The sequence below is a fragment of the Varanus komodoensis genome, unplaced genomic scaffold (assembly GCF_004798865.1).
Source record: "Varanus komodoensis strain SLA01 unplaced genomic scaffold, ASM479886v1 scaffold146, whole genome shotgun sequence".
Taxonomy (NCBI): domain Eukaryota; kingdom Metazoa; phylum Chordata; class Lepidosauria; order Squamata; family Varanidae; genus Varanus; species Varanus komodoensis.
The window spans coordinates 63,620-88,197 of record NW_025335427.1 but is presented as its reverse complement, the minus strand read 5'-3'; the positions used below and the strand labels follow the sequence as shown (position 1 = coordinate 88,197).

General features: G+C 61.5%; 1 protein-coding gene across 1 annotated transcript in view; it reads left to right on the top strand.

Annotated features, from left to right (window-relative positions):
- DSCAML1 (DS cell adhesion molecule like 1) overlaps nt 1-24,578 on the top strand; it is a 100,925-nt gene that overhangs the window by 46,062 nt on the left and 30,285 nt on the right. Inside the window, exons 3-13 of the mRNA XM_044423677.1 lie at nt 7,203-7,349; nt 7,955-8,233; nt 9,393-9,668; nt 9,981-10,277; nt 11,290-11,562; nt 13,667-13,945; nt 14,217-14,336; nt 14,586-14,762; nt 21,665-21,864; nt 22,086-22,182; nt 23,701-23,829. Coding sequence (XP_044279612.1) covers nt 7,203-7,349; nt 7,955-8,233; nt 9,393-9,668; nt 9,981-10,277; nt 11,290-11,562; nt 13,667-13,945; nt 14,217-14,336; nt 14,586-14,762; nt 21,665-21,864; nt 22,086-22,182; nt 23,701-23,829 — 2,274 coding nt within the window. The remainder of the gene's footprint in view (nt 1-7,202; nt 7,350-7,954; nt 8,234-9,392; nt 9,669-9,980; nt 10,278-11,289; nt 11,563-13,666; nt 13,946-14,216; nt 14,337-14,585; nt 14,763-21,664; nt 21,865-22,085; nt 22,183-23,700; nt 23,830-24,578) is intronic.

Sequence of the window (24,578 nt, the reverse complement as noted above, 5' to 3'; positions counted from 1 at the left end):
TTTTGGCCAGGCCGGGGCACTGTCCGCGGCGCTCCAAGTGCGGCTGCCTCCCTCATGAGCTGGTGCGAGGACCTAGCCGTTTCGGCCGCGGCATTCCAAATTCTTTTCCTTATTTATTTTTATTTATTTATTAGAACATTTCTATGCCGCCCCTTGCCGGAGCCTCGGGGCGGCTTACAACACAATAAAATACAAAAATAACAATATAAAATTAAAATTAAAAAATAAAATAAATACAAAATATAAAATATAAAAGAAGTCACCCTGGCCAGATAATCCTTCGGTGCGGATATTTTCCTCTTTCACACCAGCTGCTCACTGGCTCCCTGTTTTCTTTTCCTGGTCAGTCACTGCTTGTCCTATATTTTTAAAACAGAGCATTTTCTTAATGGCTGCCTGATTTGCTGAAAGGACTCTTGGAGGCCCCTTGACCAAAACGTGAGAGTGAAAAATGTTTACTTTAGATAACGGGTCCCTGAATGTGTGGACTCGGCACCCTCCGCGTGGCTGATGCCGCTGTACAGGCTGGCCCTCGCCCTCGGAGCCTTGGCCTGGATCCAGCTAGATGCCTTAGGGGAGAAGAGGGCCCGGCGCTGCCTGGTGGAGCCCCGCTGGGGGTCCCTGAGCACCCTATGGAGCCAGCCCCTCTTTCGAAGCCAACCTCCAAGGCACTGGCACTCCCAGCCTGCTATCCTCCTGCTCTCTGCTCATAATGAGCTCGATAAGAAATGGGCCCGCTAACAGGATTAGCCACGGGAATCTGAGGGCTCCTCCTCTGCTTCTCCTCCTCCTGGGTTCCCCATCCTGCTCTGGAAATGTGGGCTGCCCCGTGAGATTAGTTTCCCTGGTGGGCGGAGCAGGCCGGCTGGAGCCAGGATGCCCTGTGTGCTCCCGGTGGATGGGGCATCTCCACCTGCGTGTCCAGTCAGGCAGCCTCAGCCACTCAGCGCTTGACTACCAGCAGGGCACGTGCGCTTCCCGGGAATCGGAGAGCCGGAGCTCGTTCCTGCCCCCCTCCCTGACCTGCCGCCTCTTCAAGCATGAGCGGCTTTTATGCTGGCACAGGTGTCACCTCCGACAGGCAAAACCTGTGGAGACGTTAGAGAGCCTGCTTCCCAGATGACGGTAATGCAAAAGCTCCACGGACCCCACACCGTGTTCTCCTGGGCTGGCCCTGCGTTCCACTTGCACGGAGCCACTTCCTTGGACCTGCGACACGGGGAAGATCTGCCCAGCTGGGGCCCTCCCAGAGGCTGTGGGTGCTGGTGGCGGGCCCCCTGCTTGCTGCCGGGCAGCTTGCCTGCCGGAGCCCACAGAGGCAATCACAAGCATGGGCAGTCACCCTGGGCGCTTTCGGCACATGTGCTGAAGTCGCCACAGGGTCTCCAAGGAAGGGCATCCTAGCCCCATGGCAGCCAAGGGGGCTGGCTTAGCTTGTTCCCAGCCCTACACATAAAGTAGGGCACCCCATTAGCTCCCTCGCTTCCCCGTGTGTTGAGCGCAAGCTCTGGGCATTGGAGACCTCAAGGCGAGCAAGGAGAGTGCATCTCGCTGCCGCCGTTCTGCCCTCCAGTGGCCACCGGGGGGAGCTCTCAGGGGCCGATCGCACATCAGGAACACTCCTGCAGAAGCAGCTGAGCCCCGGAGACCCTGCAGAGCACCTTCCCGGCAGTCACCGGCCTCCTTGCGGGTTTGGGGCTGCTGTTGTGGCGGCCCCAGCCGAGAGGCCCGATGCCTCGACTGGGCTGTCCTGATGGGGTCAGTGTCAGCTCCCACAGCTGAGTGGGAACATGCAGCAGAGGAAAAGTGGCTGGTGGGACTCTGCCTGGGGATGGGGATCCACGGGATGTGGACGGGAATTCCCTGGGTTCCGCTCCCCAGCGTGCCTGTGAGTCCGAGTTCCTGGGAAGTGCAGCCGGCGTTCACGCAGCGCTCGCCAGGCATGGAGCCTCCCATGGGTGCTCCGCCAGAGGTCCCCCTTCCGCGTCTCGCGCAGCAGTCGTGGGCCAGCGGCGCAGCCTTTGTTCTGTGTGCTTTCATGGACTTTCTCTCGGCTCAGCTCACTTTCCGAGAGGGGACGCAGTAGGAGTGGAAGCCTGTGAATGCTGGAAAGATGCATTCCACAGAGCTTCGTCACATCCCTAGTCTAGGATGCGGTGTGGGACCTCTCTGAAGGCTCTGGATCCGTTAGTCTGGCAAGCTGCTCTGTGGTTGTGCATTTCCCCATTTTGCCTCAAGGCCTTCCCGAGGGAGATGGCAGGCCAGCTGCAGGAACTCCTATTTATCTCTTCTGTTTATACCCCATCTTTTTTCCTCCCAAGGATCTCAAGGTGGCTTACATAATTCTCTGCCTTCTCAAAATCTTATCTGCACAACAACAATCCTGTGAGTTGGGCTGGGCTGAGAGTCTGCGATTGGCCCAAAGTTACCCAGCTGGCTCCATGGTTGAATGGGGACTAGAACCCTGGTTGCCTGGGTCCCAGTCCTGTGCTCTTGACCGCTACACCACCCTGGTGGTTGGAAGACACCAATTGTCTAGACACATTTCCGGTGACAACACACTGCCCTTGCATCCTGGCAAGACCGAGAGTCCTTCCCGTGCCTGGGAAAGAGGCTCTGCACTTGATCCAGACGATCCGTGGTGGGTGTGTGCCCAGGGAGCCCCCACCTCCCAAGCCCACTCTTGCCACTGCAGCTCCCAGTGGCTTTGGCGTTCTCCACACCTGCTTTCAGCTCCATCCGATGCACCAGCCGTGAGCATTCCTGGGTGGGGGTAACGCGGCAATGGCGGTGGAGTTGTCGGCAACCTCGGGGACGCATGGCTGCAGTGGGTTCAGGGAGGGGCAGCCCTTAGGGCTGGTCTGGAAGCCGCAGCTAGTGCAGGAAGCATTTGCCCAGATGTGGCCTGGTGCCAGTCCGTGGATGCAGCGCAGTGGATGCAACAGGTGTGTCACAGAGGGTGCCCGTGTGCTCCTGAGCCAGGTTTAAGGGAGTCCGAGTCTGCAGCACCCCGAGCCCCTTGAGGCCAGAACAGCCAGGAAAGGGGGCCTCCCCCGCCGCTGTGCCCGCCTCGGGCCACTGCGGAGGCCTGCCTAGTGGCGCCACGTAGGCTGGGAAAGGGCTTGCAAGGGCACAGTGGGGCCTGCGCACCGCGGTTCGGCCCGTGCCTTTGTGGGATGTGCTCTCTGCTTTGGGAGAAAGGCTCCTGCCGCTCATCACAATGCGTTTGCCTGAACTGGGTGCGCACATGTGTGTTGTGGTGCCAAATGTGGTGCAGCTTCTAAATGCCATAATGCAAGGAAGACGTCGCCCTGTGCCGCTCGTGATGTCTGCCCCGTGGAACAGCCCGTCCTCCGCTGGGCTGGGCAGCTCCCTGCCAGCTGCCGCAAGGGCTGCCCAGGCCCGGCCGGCCAGCTCTCCAGGCCCCAGGGCCTGTGCTGGTGCTGCCGAAGGCCGGAGTCCTGCAGGCGCGTGCTGGAGTGGTGTGCCAGCGTGAGAGATGGGAGAAGGGAAGGGGGTCCTTCTTGCGCTGCGAGAGGGGTGCTGGGCACCCCCTGTGCGGTGGTGGCATGGACAGCTGGCACGCTGAGCACGGCTGTGCAGGCGCATGGGGGGCTGGCGGGGCGTGAGGGGCCAGTTGCCTTGTGCAGAGGGAGGGCAGGGGCGGGGCGGGACTGCTGGCTGCAGAGTGGCCCCCTTGGGGACCAGCAGACTCTCCTGGAGTGGAGCCCGCATTGCGCGGTGTGTGGCTGCCTCCTGTGCTCACTGGAGAGTAGGGAGCGGAGGGCGATGTCAGCAGCAGTGCAACGCAGAATGCGCCACCTGCGCCACGACGATGCAGCACTGCAACAGAAGCACGTCAGGGCCTCCTTGGGGGTTACCCCAGCATGGTCCGCGCCGGGGGAGGCACTCTTGGCAAGCGGCGGCCCATGCTCCCCGCGCAGGGGGCCAAAGACCTGTGGGGGATGGCCCATCGCGGGGCTGTCCTCGCTCCCAGGCTGGGCTCCATTTCGTTCCTCCTGATGGCTGCGTTCATTCGCGACTCCTCCGGCTCCTCCTCCTTCCTTTTCTCTCCATGCCCCTTTTCATCTCCCTCTCTCAGAGAATCCATTTAAATGCAATTCCATTCTTCAGCCCTCTCCTTCATGCATGTCTAATGAATGTCAGGGAAATGCTATTACAATGCAGCCAAGTAGGATCCAATCTTGCAGAGTGTCTACAAGTCATCTGGAGGAAGCCCTGGGAGCGCTCCCGGTTTTATTATGGCGTAATTAGAAATAAAATCTCATTGCAAGAGTTGAATGAGAGATGGGTGTTAATCCTTTAACGGGGAAAGATAGAGCTGTACTTAGAGAAGAGATTAAGGGCAGGAGGGAGGAGGGAGCCCGCCGCTCGTGGGCCCAGCGCCCTGCTCCTTGGTGGCTGATGAGGGGGGCGCTGGGGAGCAGGATGAGTTTGTGAATGGGAGCGTTTCCCTCCCACGCTGGCTCTGTGGTGGCCACCACCGTGCGGGAGCTGGGTGCCCAGTCCAGACCCTCTGCAGTGCTGCGCTGACCAGAGCAGGTTCGCTGTTCATTGTGCTTTGCTTCTGCGGTGGCCTTGCTGGACGGATCCTTCCCCTTTTTACTTTCCCCTGACCAGCACCGCCAGCCCGGCCCGTGTGTCTGCAGAGCTGCCATCCTTCCAGCTCCCAGGCCAGGGGCTCCTTTCAGCCGGGCCTGCCAGTCCGGTGGGATGGGGACTTCGATCCAGAGCCGCGCCTGGAGTGGCAATCGTGCTTCTGGCAGATTCACGGGGCTTGATGAGGGGTGCTCTCCTCAGCCCAGCCCCTCACAGGCCCCTTTAAGGGCAGGTGGCTTTGGCTGGGAGGAAGCCCCTCTCCAGCGCCCAGCCTGGGGCTGCTGCCGACGTGCCCCACAGAGCAGGGCTGTTGTGTCAAGGCGCCTGAGCCAGGATGCGCGGAGAAGTGCTGTCGATCAAGTGAACCCGCAAATTAGGAAGGGGGAGGAGCAGCAATTTGCAAAGCGATGGCTGCCCATTGCCATGGCAACCGCATCCTTCACCCCCACCCTCGCCTTGGAATCCCGGTTCTGGCAGGCCCCTCTGCGGCACCAATCCAGCTGCGCCCACCTGAGGCTGCCGCCGAGGGCCAGCCCGCTGCCCCTGCCTCGCACGTCTCGGGTGGACGGCTCCCTGCTTCATCGTCCACACTGTTGTCATGCCAGGATGGAACAAAGCATGCCGATTTCATCCAGTGAGCCCGAACTCTGCAGTGCTCCTGGCATCCCGCTCCCCCACCACGCATGCTTCGCCTATCTTGCGAGACGTGCGGGAGGGAGCCTGCGACGCCTCTGTGCGGGCTTCCAGGGCCCCACAGGGGACATGTGCTGCTGCCGGGGGCCTGGGCACTCCAGGTGGTGGCTCTGCGTGCCCCAGGCGTGCTTTGTCCCACCAAGGCATCCCGGTGCTCCCGCGCCCCAGCTGTGCGCCTGCATGGCCACCCTTGCACAGAGCACGGGAGAGCTTTGTTGCAGTCAGGCTGTCTGGTCTGAGCCCTGCGCAGAACTGGACTCCAAGTCCAAGCACCCAGCAGCTGCGTCCTGACGCCGGGGGAGAGCCCTTGCCCTCCCTGGGTCCTCGTTTCCACTGCTGCCTTCCAAAGGGAAGGAGGATTTTCTGGGTGCTCTCCCGGAATCTGGCTTCCTGTAACTTGAGTCCATCATTCGAGGTTATGGCATGACCGCGAAGCGATCCTGACCACCTCCCTTCAGGTACTGCAAGTGCCCTCTTGTCTCCTCCCGTCTTCTCCCCTCCACTCTAAATGTGCCCAGTGACGGGGCTTTGTTCCCAGCGCCCTGATCATCCTGGCTGCCGCCCCCTGAGCCTTTCCAGCTGGCCTGTCCAGAACTGGGTGCAGGGCTCCACAGGCGGTGCCACACCATCGACTCTGAAGCAGCTTGTGAGCAAGACCCGTCTTCCTTGCAGCGCTGCTGAGCCACGCAGTCCCCATCTGGCGATGATGCATCTGGTTCCTTTCTCCTGAGTGCAGAACTTGGCACTTGTCCCTGCTCAATTTCATTCCGTTGTTTTCATCCCAGCGGTCCGGCCTGTCGAGACCACTTTGAACGCGGTTTCTGTCTTCCGGGGTTGCACCAAATGTGTCTCATCTGCAAAACTGATCAGCATTCCCTACACCTCCTCACCTGAAGGGCTCTGTGCCCGGGACTGAGCCTTGTCGTGCCCCACCCAGTGCCTCTCCCCAGTTCGAGAAGAGGGCGCTGGGACGAGGGGCGTGCCAGGCCGCCGCGCAACAACCTGCCAAGGAGTCTGTGAGTGAGGCGTAGCGCACGGCGGAGGAGGGCTCCGCTCCTCTGGCCTGCAGGGGCCGGGGGAGGTCTTCCCTAGGGCCGTGCTGATGGCCGGACATTGCGGAGCTTTGTAGGAGACCCAACCCCAACCCCCCACGAGGCCGCTCAGGGTCTCCTGCTTCAGGCTCCCTTGAGGCCCCTTTGCTTTTGCTCGCTTCCAAGTCACCTGAGCTGCCTATGGAGATTTTCTTTCAATGCCGGCGCTTTTGGGAAGAAGGGTGTGGTGATGGTGTGCAGGGGGACGCCAGCTGCATCGGGGGCGCTGCCGCCTGGTGTGCTGTAGAGCTGGGAGTGGCTTTCCCTGAGGGTCTCCGGAGAGGACGGCCAAGTGGGTCTTGACCCCAGGGGCCCAATCAAACCAGCCGCACAGCTGAGATCTCTCCTTGGGAAAGGCCTGTCCCCAGGGCTGGCCTGCATGTGCCCCGTGAGTGAGTGTGAGGGGCTGCCACCCTGTGTTTGCTGCAGTTTTACCGGCTTGTTCATCCACTGGACAAAGGAGGTGGCTGCACTTCGCAGCTGCCCGGAGGCTGCTCAGAACGGGCTGGCCAAGGCGAGACGCGCGGCGAGCCAGCCCTGGGCAAGGCCCCCCGCCTGAATGGGGGAGTGTGGGCACCTCCTGGAGGCTGGGCCAGCAGTGCCTCACCCCCTCTGCTCTTGCTGTGGGGGCCGTCCTGCTCCACTGCGACATTTGGGGGCCGGGGCCTGCCTGGCTTCGCCCTGCCCAGCTGCCCCAGATGTCGGTCCCTCGCCGCGCTCCCCTCTTGCCCTCAAGGAGTTCCCAGGGGGGCGTGAGGTGCCTTGAGTCACCTCCTGCTCTCGACTTCTCACTTCCAGAAAACAGGTTTTTCATCACTTTCTATGGTGGGTTGTACATATCGGATGTCCAGAAGGAAGATGCCTTGTCTACCTATCGGTGCATCACCAAGCACAAGTACAGTGGGGAAACACGGCAGAGCAACGGTGCCCGACTCTCTGTCTCAGGTACGCTTTGCTTCCCCACGAAGCTCATGCCGCAGCTGAGCCCGGCAACCTCTTTCAGGGACGGGCCTTCACGCGGGCTCCCCGGGTGGGGGAGGAAAGGCCGGAGGAGGGGGGGCTCCCATCGCTCCTCTGGAGGTCTTCCCTCCTCAGTCCACCCACTCCAGCCTGCTCCTTCGGTAGCCTGTGAACCTCAGGATGGCCAAGGCAGCCGTGCCAGCAGCAGCTGCTAGGTCAGGCGCAGCCTGAGTCACGTGTCTTCTTTCCAAAGCCACCCCTGAATGTGAGACCCTTCCCCAGTACTGGTGTTACCTTGGGGGGATCCTGCTGAGGAACCTGGCCCTGCCAGCTGCAGGAGCCACCCCCGCCCCCCAGCCCGCACCCTCATGAGATCCTTTCTGGGATGTGAACTTGTAAATGGATGCAAATCCATTGAGGAGAGCTGAAAAGACTGGAGGAAAAGGCGATTAAGAGGAAGGGGAGCCTAAATACTTAAAAGGATTTGAGAATTACCAGCTCGTGTCATGTATTCCATTCACAGAATTTGGGCTCGGTGACTCCTGGGCTTGCCTGTGCTGCAGGAGCTCAGCCCCTTTCTCTGCCCTCAGACCCTGCAGAATCCATCCCAACCATCCTAGATGGCTTCCAGTCACGGGAAGCGAAGGCCGGCCGGCTTGTGGAGCTGCCGTGCATCGCCTCTGGGTACCCCAACCCTGCCATCCGGTGGATCAAGGATAGCCGGCCGCTGCCTGCAGACAGCCGGTGGACCAAGCGCATCACGGGGCTGACCATCAGTGACCTGCGGGTGGAGGACAGCGGGACTTACATCTGCGAGGTCACCAACACCTTTGGCTCTGCTGAGGTGACCGGGACTCTCACCGTGATCGGTAAGCAGGAGCACGCCAGGCGCCGCACAAGGGCTGCGGTCTGGCCACCCCGCCCAGCCAGCAGAGGGCAGGCTGGATGGGTGGGAAGGACATTGCCCTGCGCTGGCTGCCCGAGTCTTGGCAGCCTCCAGAGCCGCGGGGATCTGGCACGGTGCAGTGCCTTCCGGGGGAACCCCCCGACTTCCTGTCTGGAAGCCGTGGACCAGGGCCGGCGGGAGGAGGCGGGCAGGCCTTGTGAGGTGTGCCGCCCTCTGCTGGCCGCCCACTCCCGGTGCGGCTGGGCACTCAGAGCCGCCCCACTGCCTGTCCCGCCGCGGCCTCCCTGGGTGTCTCTGCCCCCCACCCCCCGCGTTCTTCCCAGGCAGCTCCAGCCGGGCAGGCACTGGGGCTGGGTCTTCCGCAGTGGGGAGGCATGTGTGCTTTTGGCCCGCTGCACTCTCCCGGGTGGTGCGTTTGGGGTCTGCTCCCATGGATGTGGCGACCCTCCGCAGCTCCCCGCACCTGCCCCAGAAGGCCCTGTGCCTGGGAGCCAGAGGACTGGGCTGGAAGTCTGCCGTGCGAGGGAGCGCGGCAGCCCTTCTCTCCACTAAGACTCCCTTGCAGGCTGAGAGGGAAAACGATACACTGAGCCGGCGCTGCTGGCGAGCGGGAGGCAGGTGGGGCAGGCGCCGGAAGCTGGCTGTGCACCTGGGTTATTGTGCGGTGACATTTCCCTCAGCTGGGCTTGGCGGGTGCGGTGCAGTCTCCGTCCCCAGGGGGCTCTCAGCCTGCTGGCACCATGCCTCTCCTTGGCAGCTCGGGAGAGCCAGGCAGGCTGATCCAGCCGGGGAGCAGGCAGAAGCGGAGGCGGAGGGCTTCCACGTGTGGCATGTGGTTGGGGCTCGCGCTTGGGTGCACTGCGGCTTTGGAAAGCATGGCAGTGGCACTGTGCCCGCTTGCCCTTTGAACCCGGCCGGACGTGCCCGGAGGTCCGGTTCCTTGCCTCAGGAGCAGGATCACTGGATCTGGGCTCCCGCCTGGCCGTGGCTCCTCTGAGGCGAGGTGGCTCCCGTCCTGCGCCCTGCAGGAAGGGGGACTGGCGCTGGAGGGCAGAGCGGCCCCCGCCCCATCCAGGTGATGCGAGGTTGACGTCTGCTCTCTCCCCCCTCTCTCTCTCGAGACCCTCTGCGTGTCACCCTCACACCAAAGAAGCTCAAGACAGGCATCGGCAGCACAGTCATCCTCTCCTGCGCCCTTGCAGGCTCTCCAGAATACATGATCCGCTGGTACCGCAACACGGAGCTGGTGGCTCCGGATGACTTCATCTCCATCCGGGGCATCAACAATGAAACGCTGCTGATCACAGCGGCCCAGAAGAGCCACTCGGGGGCCTACCAGTGCTTCGCCACCCGCAAGGCCCAAACCGCTCAGGATTTTGCCGTCATTGTGCTGGAGGGTGAGCTGGGCTGCTGGCCGGGGTGGTGGGTGGGGGCAGCATTCCCGGTATCCCCGTCCTGTGCGTCTGCTTGCAGGTGCCCCATGCCCGCCTTCTCGTTCTGAGCCAGCCCGTCGGCCCTTCTCACTTAGGCTTAGTGCAGGGCCGGGTCCCTTGCGCCGAGGCTCAGACAAGGCTTGAGTTTGGGCCCTGCTCCAGCAGTGTGTGCCTGGGTGTTCCCAGCAGAGGAGAAGAAGGGAAGGGAAGGGAAGGGAAGGGAAGGGAAGGGAAGGGAAGGGCCCGCTGTGCACTCACTCTTGTGGCCTCTCCTAGATGGGACCCCCCGGATCATCTCCTCCTTCAGCGAGAAGGTGGTGAACCCCGGCGAGCAGTTCTCCCTGATGTGTGCAGCCAGAGGGGCCCCTCCGCCCACCGTCACGTGGGCCCTGGACGACGAGCCCATCCAGAGGGACGGCAGCCATCGCACCAACCAGTACACCATGTCTGATGGCACCACCGTGAGCCACATGAACGTGACGAACCCGCAGATCAAGGACGGAGGCGTCTACCGGTGCGCTGCACGGAACTCGGTGGGCAGCGCCGAATACCAAGCGCGAATAAACGTAAGAGGTGCCTGTCTACTTTTAAATATTAGAATAGGCTTTTTCTTGCCTTGGGGTTTGGCTCCGGCTCAGTAGCGTGCCCTGTCTGCCTGCGCAGGCCCCCTCCCCTCTCTCCTCCCCTCATCTGGCCAGGTGGCCATCGCCAGTGCAGCTGGCACTCCAGCGCCACCAGGATCGGCCCTGCAACCACGCACGCACAGCGAAGGGCACTGGGAGAACGGCACATGGCAGAGCAGTCTTTGGCAGAAGGCAGCGGGGTCCTGTTGGCACACCGAGGGTCCCCGCGGGCCCCCCTCATGTCTGTACCTGCCGCAGCCCCGAGGCAAAGCTGGGGCTCCGCAGGGGTGGGAGGAACCCGGGCAGGGCCGCTCAAGGGCAGCCTAGGGGACTGTCTGGGGGGGGGCTAGTTTGCCCTTCTCCCTCTCCTCTGCCGTGACCCCCATGCAGCCCTGTCTCTGCTCGCAAGGGCCTGCCCTTTCTGGCACTGCAGTGGGCTTTCCCAGGGCATCCGTGGGGCACGTGCGGGCTGGCCCTTTTGCCTCCGCAGTCCGTTCTGTGGCCTGCCCTCCCGTCCTGAGCAAGGCAGCCTGGGGCACAGTGGGAGGGCCGAGCAGTGGCTGTGAGGGCCACAGGAGGGGCAGCCTGGGGTGGTTTGCCTGGGCTTTCCCCAGGGCCATGTGAGCGCACGGGGAGCTCACGAGGCCCAGGCCAGAGCCCGGTGCAGCATGGCATTGCACGTGGGGGGAGGGGGTCCCTCAGCATGGCGGCCTCGTGTGCCCCCAGCCTGCTCAGGGTTCAGGTGCTGCCTCAGTGCAGCTGCCTTCCCATCCGGCGAAGTCTTGGGGTGTCTTCAGCAGTGTGTGAGGGTCTTGAGTCCAGGTTTCCTGCCGCATCCCCGTGCCCGGCATGCGTCCTTCGCCCAGGACGGAGCCGCTGGGCGCCTGGCACTGCTCTGGCTTCCCCGTGCCCCTGGCGCTGTAGAGGTAACCTAGCTGCCCCATCCCCCTCTGCTTCCGCAGGACCCCCCAGCATCCGTGCCATGAAGAACATCACGGCCGTGGCGGGGCGCGACGCCTTCATCAACTGTCGGGTGATCGGCTACCCCTACTACTCCATCAAGTGGTACAAGGACTCCGTGCTGCTGCCAGACAACCACCGGCAGGTGGTGTTTGAGAACGGCACCCTGAAGCTGATGGACGTCCAGAAGGGGATGGACGAGGGGGAGTACCTGTGCAGCGTCCTCATCCAGCCGCAGCTCTCCATCGGCCAGAGCGTCCACGTTGCCGTGAAAGGTGAGGAGCGGCCGGAGCCTGGAGCCGGGTGAAGGGCCGGCCCAGGCCCGATTTGGCCGCTGGCCCTCAGGAGCGGTCTGGCCATGCAGCTGCAGCCACCGCCTTTGCCCCGGGTTCCCCGCTTGGTGCCGCTGCCCGCTAGGCTCCTCTTCCGGGACGGCAGGTCGGTCCACAGATAGTTGGACCTGGGAGCCCTGCAGTGACTGGGCGGGCCTTAGATTTGGGAGTGTGGCCAGTGTCCTAAGTCCCCATTAGCCACGAAGGAGAAGGCCTGGAGGCCCAACTCGCTGGGCCCGGCTGGCCTGCCACTATCTGACATGTGGGTGCGAGCCTCAGACCCAGGCGGGGCAGCCGGGGCAGATGCTGGCAGCTCCGCTGCATTCGAGGGCTTGGCGGAGCCCTGGGGGACGGGTGGTAGGGCAACCTTGTGCCGCCGAGGGGCAGCCTCCCCTCCCCTCTCCTCCCCTCCCTGCAGTCCTCCGCCATGCCTCGCTCGCCTGAAGCGACCTGCATGTGGCTCTGCCTGCTTCGGGAGAGTGTTCTCCAGAAAGGTGGCCAGGGCATCGCGAGGGAAGCCATGTCCGGGTGGCTGCCTGGTGGCATCACGGCCTGGCGCTCCCTCTCCTCCTTGGAGGGATCCATTTCCTATGACAAGCAGCGGAGGAGAAAGCGCAGTGTCAATATGCCGTGTGAGAACATCTGACCTTTGCTCAGCGCACCTTTGCTGGTGGCTTGCCGTGTGTGTAGCTCTTTAAAAAGTCATCCTCTCTGCCTTCGGAGCGTGCAGAACATCGTAAAAGCTTCTCCAGCCCATCAATTATTCAGCCCCATTCAGGGAGCCATCAGCCCTAATGAATTGCGGCGGACCCGGCGGAGGCATCTCCGCCTCCCTCCCAGTGGCTTGCTGAGATTGAGCCGCATGCCAGGCCGGCCCCCTCCTGCCCCGGGTTGTGGGCCGAGGGCAGCCGGCTCCAGAGGGGCTGCCGGCCCAGCGGCAGTGTGCAGGGCCGGGGCTTTCGCTGGGTCCCTTTGGCCCGAGGCCTGCAGGACACTTGGAAGTGCTTGGCTCGGGGCAGCGGCCAAATCCGCCTCCTCCGCTCTTGCCCCTGCCAAGCAGCGCTTCAGTGGTCCCGTGGGGCGCCAGTTCCTCCCAGTGATACCTGCCTTCTTGGGGTTTCTTCTTCTGACTGTGAGAGGAGGAGGAGGAGGAGGAGGAGGAGGAGGAGGGGGGGGCACGGCCATTTCCCAGCGTGCTGCACTGCTCTCTTGCCTCCGCTGGAGGGTGTTGCGCACTGATCTCAGCAGCAGGAAGCCCCAGTGTGGCAGGCCCCACAGCCCAGCCCGGGCAGGGAGGACACCTGGGCAGGGCTCCTGCGGAAAGCGCCACAGCTGGGCTGCTGGTCGCCTGCCTCTCCTTCCCACAGGATGCCCTGCTGTGCCTGGGCGTGGGGCCGGAGGGAGCGAAGCCACGCGGCAGGGCTGGCAGGCCCAGAGCTGCCCGGGGGGTGCGGGGGGGAGGCCTGAGTCGCAAAAGTGCCTGCCTGCCTGCCCGCCTGCCCCGGTCTGGAGGGTCAGGTGGGAGCGCCCAGCCCGGAGCAGCCGCGAGTGAGACTGGCTGAGATGGTGCAGACGCAGTCTGCCCCCCAGCTCCGTGGGGCTGGAGTGGCTGGGGAGGGCTGCCCATGCTGCTCAGAGAGGGCCGCTGCTCCTCCAGACCCCTCGGCCAGTCTCCCCGAGCTCCCACTTGCCCTCTCCCTGCTGTGGCTCAGAGGCTGGAGAGCATCCCTGATGTGAGTGGCCAGCGGGACGTTGCTGCAGCTCCTGGGCTGTTCGCGGCTGTTCGGGGGCAGGACGGGCGGTGGCCCCCGTGCTCAGAGGAGCCAGGTGACTGCCTGGGCAGCACAGCAACCAAGCAGCATTGCTTGCCGAGACATGCCCTCTGTCTGTCCGTCCATCCATCCTTCCTGCCTCTGCCTCTGCCCCTGCAGGTTGGGCAAAGAGGCCCTGAGGCGGAGGAGGCCACCCCCAGAGCCGCAGGGCCTGCTTTTCCCGCCGTGCCAGCACTTGGGGGGGCGGCGTGCTGACAGTGCCCCTTTCTCGGCAGTCCCCCCCCTCATCCAGCCCTTCGAGTTTCCTCCGGCCTCCATCGGGCAGCTCCTGTACATCCCCTGCGTGGTCTCCTCGGGGGACATGCCGATCCGTATCACCTGGAGGAAGGATGGGCAGGTGATCATCTCCGGCTCGGGCGTCACCATCGAGAGCAAGGAGTTTATGAGCTCGCTGCAGATCTCCAGCGTGTCCCTCAAGCACAATGGCAACTACACCTGCATCGCCACCAACGACGCTGCCACTGTCAGCCGGGAGCGGCAGCTGATCGTGCGAGGTGAGCGGGCCTGCGTGGGGCCAGCGGAAGCGCCAGGCAGCCTGCCCCATGGCCCGGCTTGCCAGGCGGCCTGGGCGGCCACGCCGGGGCTGTGACTCCTGTGCTTCAGGGAGGGCAAGTGGGACCCAGGCTCGGGCGATAGCCACACGGGGAGCCGGCCAAGTGACTAGGCAGGGCCATGGGGCAGCGGAGTCCGGGGGAGGGAAGGGCCCTGCCTGGGCTGGGCCTTGGCACCATGGGCGGGGTCTCACACGGCCTCTCTTGCCCACAGTCCCTCCCCGCTTCGTGGTCCAGCCCAACAATCAGGACGGCATCTATGGGAAAGCAGGCGTCCTGAACTGCTCCGTGGAGGGCTACCCCCCGCCCAAGGTCATGTGGAAGCACGCGAAAGGTACGGGGCACCCACCCCCCGTGGCCACTGATCCCGGTGGCCCCTGCCGGGCTGTCCAGGGAAGGAGCTGCCTTGCCCAAGCTGGCCGGGCGCTCTTGGGCCTCTCAGGAGCGATGCCTCCGGGGGGCTTGCCTGGGCCAGGAGGGTCTGGTGGTGGCTGGGCCATCACAGCAGAGCTGGGGGTGGGCGGGTGGCTCTGGTCCTGGCTTGGTTGAAAGGCCTAAGGGCTCTTTCTCCCATTCCTTTCAGGCAGCGGGAACCCACAGCAGTACCATCCAGTCCCCCTCACTGGCCGCATCCAGATCCTCCCCAATAGCTCGCTGCTCATCCGGCACGTTTTGGAAGAGGATATTGGCTACTACCTTTGCCAGGCCAGCAACGGAGTCGGCACAGACATCAGCAAGTCCATGTTCCTCACAGTGAAGAGTGAGTGCACTGGCCAGACCTGCCCCGGCCCCAGCCCCTGCCCCTGCCCCTGCCCCGGGGTCCGGCTTCTGCGAGGGAGGCAGCCTGCCCTTTGCTTGTTCTGGGGCAGCCATGCCAGGTGCTGGGGACGACTGCCTTGGCCCCACCCGGAGGCCGGCTTCCCGCTCTTCCCGGGAGGGGCTGGGATGGGCTGGCCACAGTCTCGGGACCATTCCCCTGATGTGCTGGTTGGTGCTGGCAGCTTGGCCGCCTGCCCTGACCCTTCACGTCCGGGAGCCTGCGCTCAGCCACCTGGGGGGCTGTCCCGGCCTCCTGCATCCAGTGCTGCTGCAGGTGCCAGGCGCTCACTCGGTTGCCCAGCCACTCTGTCTCAGGTCAGAGGATTTTCCACAGGGTGCCCCGGGAGGCCACCCTGGTCCCCAATGACTTCCTCCCTCTGCACTGTGCGCTCCTCTGCCAGTCCCCAGCAGCCGACGTGCAAAGCACAGAGCGGTGGATTGATTCCTCCTCGCGATCAAAAGACACTTTGTCCTTAATAAAGGCAGGCAATCAATCGACATGGGGGAGGCGCTGAGCAGAGCTAGGCAGCTGGTTCCCTGCACACTGGCCTGGAAGTGTCAGACAACCTTGCTTGTGATGGGCCAACACGGCAGAATCGATGCTTTCCCTCTTCTGCCAGAGTGGCTGCAGCGAAAGCGAGGGCGCCGGAAGTCCGTGCAGCTGCCTGGGCGGGCTGTCGCTCGGAGCTGGACCCAGACGAGGGCCTGAGGAGGCTCTGCTGGATCAGCCCGGCAATCCATGCGGTGGCGGACCACTTTTTCCTAAGCCACGTGGCCTCCGCTGCCACAGACATTCTTCACAGGGAGTTGATCGTGTCAGTCGCTCCTCTGCACTTTTTCCAGCTCAGTAAGGTGAAGGGACCAGAACTGGGCGCGATATCCCAAGAGCGGCTGCACCCACGCGGTATGCACGAGGTATCAAGCGGTATGCACGAGGGGGTGCGATTTTGGCAGTTCCATTTGCAGTTCCTTCCCAGTCATGTTCAGATCTGCAGCTTGCCTCTTTCTGGAGCAGCCATTCATGGGCGCAGCGTTCATCCGCAGCTCACGATCCCCTTCTTGGTGGGCCTCTGCTCGCTCTGGTCCCAGCAGCTTATGCCTGAGGCTGGGATTTTTTGCCCCGGCATGTATCACTTCACACTCGTTTACAGGGAACCGCGTTTCCCATTTGATGCCCGTTCTTCCCGCTCCTGGAGATCCCCTTGAAGAGTCAAGGCACCTGTTGCTCTCACACTGCCCTCCCTCCCTGCGGCAGCCCTGATTTCATTCTCCTTCCCTCTCAAATGCACCTCGAGCATTTTGGTCAGGGCGTGCAGGCCACCCGGGCCCTCCCAGCTCCAGTGGGGGAGCTGGGGGGTGGGGGGAGCCAGCGCTGGCCGCGTGCTCCCAGGCGACAGGGAGCACGGGGCTGGGCTGGGCGGGCGCAGGGCAGCAAGGAGGCGCTGGGGGCCGAGGACCCCCTGCTGCTGTGCGGAAGGGTCAGGGCAGTTACCCGTCCATGACCTGAGGGACCCTGCCCGGCCGCCTTCCTGGGCCCGTGGATCACCAGCACTGACTCGGAGCCTGTGGGGCCTGCAGACGAAGGGCATGGCTCGGACTGCCAGACCCGGCGGGATTCCTGCTGGTCTTGGCGGAGCACCGAGAAGTGCAGGGCTCTGCTCTGAGGCCCCTTCACGCCTGGCAGAGGCCCGGGTGGCTCCTGCTTGCACCCAGCCCTCGCCTGCGCTCGGCAGGTGCAGCCCGGCTGGGGCGCCTGGAGCCTTGCCCTCCCTGCCTCCCTCCCTCATCAGCCTGACTGATTGCTTCCTGGCAATTTGAATTAATCTCATGCTTCAGGTGAAATGCAACTAATCAGCGCAGACAAGAAACAGAAACAGTCCCAGTCCAATCGCAGGGCCTGCTCCACGGAAGCCCACCCCCCTCTGCAGCACCCCCCCCCCGTGTCTGTTGTTCCAGCTGAGCTCGGGTGGAAGGCAACCCCGAGCCGTGACAATCCGCTTTGTCTCTGCACCTTATCGCAGCCCGCCAAAGGGGATCAGCCTCTTGTCGGTGTCTTGTTAACATGGCAAAAGGGGGGATCTTGAAAAGAGAACACGTCCTGCTGTTCTGCGTGGCAGAGGGCGTGTGTGTGTGTGTGTGTGTGTGTGCGCACGCGCGCGCACAGAGCGCATTCCAGCCAGGGCCCTCTCGGAGGTGGCTCTGAGTGGGTGGGAGGAGCGGAGGCCTGTTCTGCTTGGCCACGGGTGCCACCGCAGGTGCCTCACCGCCTTGTGGGAGTGCCCAGCTCCAGAGTGGAGATCACGGCTTCCCCAGAGAGGCACGGGGCTTCTCTCGGAGCCTTCCTTCGGTGGCACTTTCTGATCCCTGCCGAGCTGTGGCCGCTTCTGCAGAGTCAGGCATGGCCTCAGGGTTTCGCAGGCGCTCCAGGGAGGACTCAGGCCAGGCTGCCTGGGCTCCCTGGGACGTTCAGGCTTTGCTGGCCGGGATGCCCGGCTCACCCTCCCTGTGCCTGAGGCCAGGCATACGCTGGGGGCAGGCAGGAGTTTTTCCACTCCTGGGAGCCCTGGGGCTTCTGTGCCGTCAGACTCTCTGGGAAGGCAGGGACCCCGGAAGCCGGACTGCTCACCGAGGAGCTGTCCTGGTTAGTGGGTGGTGCAGAGAATGAGTGCATGAGTGGCTGTGCCAAAAATGCGGGTGGGGCATGGCAGTGAGCAGCACTGCTGGAGGAAGCCCCCCCCCCCCGCCCTGTTCTGCCCCAGCCCATCAAACTGTCTTGGGGCAAGTCTGTTTCTCGTGGTGCGACTTGGGGCATGGCCTGCCCATACGGGACCTTCCCCGCCGTTGCCCCCTGGCCACCGAATCCCCCTTTCCTCTGCCCAGCTCTTCCCGGTACTTTGTGGACTGTCTGGTGTCGCTCTTGACATGCGCTGCTTTGCCTGGTGAGTTTCTGCCTGCCGGGAGTGGGTTCCGCTCCCCAGCCCGCCTCTCACTGCATCCACACAGGGCAAGCAGGAGCAACCAGAAAGCCAGGCATTCCCTGGCTGCTAATTGAATTACATTGCCATGGAAAGCAGAGGAGCTGTAGCTCATTAAACCCTCTTGCGCCCCATTAGAACAGTGTGCGTTGGCTTTGCGGATCGTCATTACCATATATTACAGGACTCTTTGTGTACACCAGGCATTTTTTAATCTGTGCCCCCTGAGCTTGCTCGGCCGCTTGCTCAGCCTCCTACCCTGGTGGGGACGGGCCAAGTGCTTGCCCCTGTTGCAGGCCAGGGTGCCTGCAGGGGGTCCTGCCACAGGGGTTCAGTGGGACAGAGGCCTTCCCAGAGGCCTGTGGGTGGGGTTTTCGGTGGCAGCTGTGGGTCATCTGGACCACCAGGGTCCAGAGGGAGTGGAGGAGAAGCCGGCCTCGGCAATTGACCGCCAGTCTTTTTGACCACGCGAGGAGCAGGAGCAGGAGCAGGAGCAGAATGAATGGCCGGGGAGTGGCTGCAGGCATCCTGGGCTCCATCAGAACAGCCAGCCCAGGCCTGACCTTCCACTCCCCTGGCAGCTCCTCCTTGCATCTGCTCCCTCCTTCGTCTGCCTGAGGGAGAAGCACATCCATGTGGAAGTTCGGAACTGCACCCCCAGAGGACTGTGGGGAGCCCTGGGCTGCTCGCACATGCTTCCTCCGTGCTTGGGCCACCATGGGTTCCTGGCCCCATGCTCCCTCTTGATGTCTCCCCCCGTGGACGGAGGAGCATTTGCAGTGGGTGGGCAGCATGCAGGGGCTGCGGCTGGGGACCCAGGCAGGGATGGTGCCGTCAGCCGGCAGGTGGAGCCTTTGCTCTGGTTGATGAAAGCACCAAAGGCCCGTCACTGCGGGCAGCCTGGCAGGGGCTCCGGTCCCTGGCAGAACCTCTCCCAGATGGGGCTCCGTGATGCTGGTTGGGGTGGCGGGGGAAGCCTGACTCATCCAGTGCAGTCTTGCCAGCGACCCCCGCCTCCCAAGAGTAGCGTGGGGCTTCATGGGGTGGAACAGCACATTTTGAAAACATCAGCAGGAAAAAAGCAGGCCTGCCACTTCCACTTCTCGCTCTTTTCGGTGCTGAAAGTGCTCTCACGTTCTCCAGCAGGGCCGGGCTGAGAAGGGCCCCTTGGGAACTTCACAGCTCTGCTGGATTAGTGCGTTTCACCCACTGCTGCTCATGCACTTACACCTGGGAAAGCTGTGAGCTGGATGGCCCTGCATCTTTTTCTGCCCCTAGCTTGGTACCCGCACCGAGGATGCAGGCGCCCAGAATGAGACGGTCCCTGCAAGCCCCTTAGTGACTGCAGTGACAGGCGGCAGCACAGTGGCTTCCTCGCCACTCCCTGGCACCCCCCATGCCCACTCCCAGGAGGATGTGGCGAGCCACCCGCTTCCCCCAACCCTCGCCACGGCTGGGGACACAGTCCCCGCGTCTGTTTTCGCCTCAGCATTCCAGGCTCTCCATCACCAACTTCCCTGGAAGAGGTTGCAGTGGGGAGCAGTTTGGGAAGTCACCTCTCTTGGGCTTTTGCCTAAAGGGTGGGGGTGTGAGCTGAGTCTCCAGCCTTTGCCACGCAAAGCCAAGTGGCCAGTTGGTGCAGCCCCTCCTGCTGTCCTGCCGAGGCTCCTCTGAGTGATTTAGGCAAATCACGGATGGAAAAATATTCCAGGGCACATCTTTGAGTGTAAAATCTTAGTCAATAATTCATACGCGCCTGTCTCTGGCTGTGGCTTTCTCTTCATTATAACTGGTGCCTGGTTGTTTGTCTTTCACATTTTATTGTATATCTGAGGGTAATGCCATGCATTATAAGAAGTACCTGCCTCATTATTTCACGATCCGAGTCGCATGCTGCAAGGCGCTGCCTCCACTGCTGCCACAGGCCTGGGCTGCCGGTGGCCCTGGCTGATGCAGAGGCGCATGCTACCTGCTGAAGCCGCAGCTGTCACGAGGAACAAGCTGGGGGAGCAGGGCTCCTGCCCCTTGGCCGGCTACTCTGTTTTGAACTGATTGGAGTCTGGACCATTTTCAAAGGCAGCCCCATGTGGAATGGATTGTTCTGCCCAGTCCAGAGGTTACCAGAGTGAGCTCTGCCTGCCCATCAGCTTGAGCGGCTAAAAGGTGTTCCCAGCCACCGAGTCCACTTGTGGCTGGGAAACCGGGATCTAGAAGTGCCCCCAAGCTGCTCTGTCCTTTCGGAGGAGTGCGGGCCCACCCTGGGCAGGCTGAGTATCTCCCAACTGAACAGACAAGCCATGTACCAGCAGTACCACCATCTTGTCTGGGCTGAGGCCAAGTCCAATTGGCCCTCATCCTGTCTAGTACCAGACCCAGGCACTGGTTCAGAACAGCCACTGTCTCACCTGCATTTGATGAGATGGGGAAGTAGAGCTGTCATCTGCATATTGGTGACATTTTAGCCCATATCTCTAGATGAGCTCTCTCATCCGTTTCATGTAGATGTCAAAGAGCGTGAGGGGTAAAATAGAGCCCCGCAGTGCCCCATGGCATGGCTGTCATGGCGCAGAGCAATAATGCCCCAGCGCCACCGTCTGGAGTCAGGCCAACAGATGCACTGCTGCTGTGTCTCCATGCCGGGTGCGAGGCGGAGTTCTCCTCCTCCTGGCAGGACAGAGGCCTCTGGAGCAGCTCTCAGCAGAGCCGCAGTACGGCAGCATCTTCATGCTTCCTAGTGGAGGAGGAGGACCACCTAGCGGTGGGGCTTTGGACAGCTCTTGGAGCTAAGCAAGGCCCTCTTGGGCACAGAAGCTTCCCATGCTGAATGAGCTACTGTTTCTCTCTCTCTCTAAGCAGGGCTGGAATGCCTCTCCATGGGCAGAGAGAGACGAGAGAATGAGCTCCACAAAGTGGGAGGGCAGCTCCCAAGCGGAAGGTGCTGCTTCTCCCCTTCCTGACATGTGGGATTGGACTGTGTAACAAAAGAAAGCCACCTCGGCTTTGAAGTGAGACTGACGTGCCGCAAGATACCGGGTTTCTGAAAGGAGGCTTTCTATAGGGAAAATTTGTGTGCCAAGAGCTTCTTGTGCAAGTGGCTCAGGATCTCCTGCCCCCGCACCCCGCTGAAGGACTGGCCCTTCTGTTCTTTCATCTCTTGAAGAGTAGCGCTCAGGGACCCCCTGCTCTGCAGACCAAACCTTGCTCTTGGGAAAGCTGTCCTATAAAACTGGCAAAGCAAAGCACTTCTCCTTTGTGGGTTCTGTGCTTGTCGGAAGGGTCCTGCAGAGGCTTCCCATCCAGTGGCCTGCTCAAGGGCCTGTCTTGGCATGCGGCGCCTTCCAAGGTCCTTCCTGTGAGCCACTGCAGGAAGGGACGTCCTCAGACTCACTCGGGAGATTGCTGCTTTGCAGTCCTTCAGGGCCTGCCGGGATGGTCCCCACACTGTTTCTACGTACACAGTCCTCTTAAGGCAGGGTGCACTTGTTGTATCCAAGAGGTCCTTCTACTCTTCCAGCCTGGTCCCATTCTCTCTTTCCCAGCAAAGGTCTGCATAGCTGGGCCTGGGAGACGCAGGGCATGGGGGTTCATAGTCAGGACAGAGCCTGCCTTTATCTGGCCTGCCTGAGAACCTGAATGGTAGCAGGTAGCGCTGGGCAGGGTGTGCCGCTGGTCTTGAAGGGCAGGTGGCAGCCCTGCTCTGGTCCATCCTGGTTGCTGCAGAACAGTGTGCCTGGAGGGTCGAGGAGATCTGACCTTCTGGCTCTTGGGCGGGCCGGCCGGCTGGCCGGCCGGGGTCTGCAGCAGCATTCCCAGCTTCCCTGCGAGCCCCTCTCCCATGGCAACTGCTCTCCTTCCTTTCCCTCTGCAGTCCCGGCCATGATCACCTCCCATCCGAACACCACCATTGCCATCAAGGGGCAGGCGAAGGAGCTGAACTGCACGGCCCGCGGGGAGCGGCCCATCATCATCCGCTGGGAGAAGGGGGACACCGTCATCGACCCGGACCGCAACGCTCGATATGCCATCGCGACCAAGGACAACGGCGATGAAGTCATCTCCACACTCAAGGTGAGAAGAGGCGCTGTGGCGCAGGGGCCTGCTGAGCGGGCCTGGGTGGCACCCGCCGCCCTGCGTGGGGCTGCTTGCCGTTGCTTTGGGGCTCAGCCAGCAGGGCGGTGACTGCCAGAGCAGCAGGGCTTCACTGGGGAGGGCGGGGGGAGAGGGCGCAGGGGTTTTTCCCTGTGTGTGGCAGCAGGACGACCCGTTGCGACGTGTTGCCTTGTCCGCAGCTCAAGCCGGCTGACCGCGGGGACTCCGTCTTTTTCTCCTGCCATGCCATCAACTCTTATGGTGAAGACCGGGGGCTCATTCAGCTCACCGTCCAAGGTACTGCTTTTCCATTGGGCCTGAGTGTACACAAGAGTGTGGCTTTGGGCAGACTGCCAAAAGCACCATCGGAGGCAGCCTCTTTCTGCCATTTCTACTCACATCTCAGTCTTGGTTTCCTCGCAAATGGGACTCTTGAGGTTACAGGGCAGACCTTCCCGCAGGACTTTGTGGATATTTGTAACAGCCAAGTTAACAGGATGTTGTTCAATAGCAATGAAACAGAATGAGAAACTCTTTCCTGCATCATGTGGTGCGCCCACTGAATTCAGCCTTCGGTCTCCTCCCGTGGCCAGACAGAAGCCCTGCAGGGGCTGAAAAGCCGGGCACGGCAGGGCCCCAGGGCCCACCCCATGTCTGGAAGCTGTTGGGATGTCGAGAGGGACTAAGTCCCAGTGAAGCAACGCACTCTGGGAATCCATCTCTTTCTTCCTTTTTTTAAGCATCGTGGTCCTCACAAAAGCAAAGCAATGAGTTCTTTCCATTGGGGTGCGAAACTGTGTTGGACCTTTGTAAATTTTAGAAACTGCTCTGGGTACCAGGACAAAATGCCTGGCCAGTGGACCGTCCTTTGGTGCTTATCTGTCACGACTACGGATCTCGGGGTGCTCTTGGTCAGCAGACCCCTTTATTTCACAACTGCTGGACATGGCAATGCCTCTTTACTAAGGGATTGCCTAATTTGGTTAATTGCTGGTGGTGCAAGTAGAGCTAATGCCTCCTTTAAACATAAGTTTTGACAACGTCTCGTCGTGGTTGGTTTTGGAGAGGAGATTATTCCATGGATACATTTTGTACTGGCACAGAATTTACTGTTCACTGATGTGCACCATCATTTAAATCATTTACTTGCTTCATGGAAATTAACCACTGGAATGGGGAAAGGAGTCTTTGCGCCCTTTTGGCTGCTAAAAGGCTCACCATTGCAAACCTGATGGTACGAAAGGAGAACAGACTGAGGACCTGCTGCACTTATTACATACTACCTTTGTAGTATGAGTGGTAGCACATATGGGCACCACATTCAAATGGGTGTTTATTTCGATATTTGGCCTCCTTTTGTTGATGTTTATGGGGATGGTTAGAAAGTGGTATGCATTTTGTACAAATCCATATATGTATATTAATAGGGGTGGGGAAAGGATTTTTTTAAAGTAAAAAAGATTTTTCAGGGGTCCACAGGGACCCTGTGGGTGACCCCCTCTGTGAGCGCCACTGGGCATGCGAATGGGTGCCATGGCCCCTGGGGGTGCTGTGTGGGGGACCCTATCCTAGGCTGAAGCCTCGCAGTGTGGAAAAGAGTTCCGTTGCTCAGGTGCATGTGCTTCGAGCGGCTCTCTGCAGTTGGGCCCCGCTTACTGCCTCTCATCTCCCAATTTACTGTGCCAGGTCCTCTCCCCACAGCTTTAAAACCCCCAGGTGCTTCCTCCTGTTGGTCGCTTACCCAGCGGGCAGGTGAGGGCTGGGTGGCTGAAGGGCTGCAGCCTTCTGCCTGACTCCGTCCCCCTCTGCTTCTAGAGCCGCCAGACCCTCCAGAGCTGGAGATCCGGGAGGTGAAGGCCCGCAGCATGAACCTGCGCTGGACACAGCGGTTCGACGGCAACAGTATCATCACCGGCTTTGATATCGAGTACAAGAACAAGTCGGGTGAGCCCCGTTGCCAGTGGGGAGTCTGCACATGCTGGCCGCCCTTGGAGCAGGAGCTCTGGCGGCCTGGACGGAGGCAGGGATAGCCGCGCCCAACAGGGGGCTCGGACATCCATCAGGGCATCCCCCCGCCCCCCATGCCAGCGACGGCTCTGCAGAGGCCCCTGGTGGCTTATTTCTTCACTGCACTGGGTTGCATTTATTTACTGCATGTATATGCTGCACCCTTGGCCGAAGGCAAGCGATGGGTTGCACCTTATGAAGAAAGGAAAGGCCATACTCAGCCACAGCATGAGGAAGCTTCTCGGGAGAGCCTTAGACTGACTCTGCAGTGGAGGGAGATGGACGTCTGGGCACGTCATCACATGACAAAGGATTATGTGCTGCAACAGTGAAAGAAACTCTTGCTGGGCCTAATCCTTGTCTCCCAGAAAATGTGAGAAAGAAGCCAGGGAATAACTCATGGGGCCTTAGATGTCTGTACACCGGTGCCCAAAGTGTGGGAAACAAGCAACATGAACATGAAGTCTTCGTAGACAAGGGCAAATATGGCTTGATGGGCATAGTTGGAGGGCTGACGCCTATGAATGGAATTCGAGAATTGCAGGGTATACCCCTGTTCACAAAGAATAGATGTAACAGAAAGGGAGGCCAGGTTGCACTTCAAGTTAAAGATACATGTCTCTGCAAAGAAATACAGGAAGGAGAGACCAGTAATCCCACTGAGAGTATCTGGATTAATATAAGCA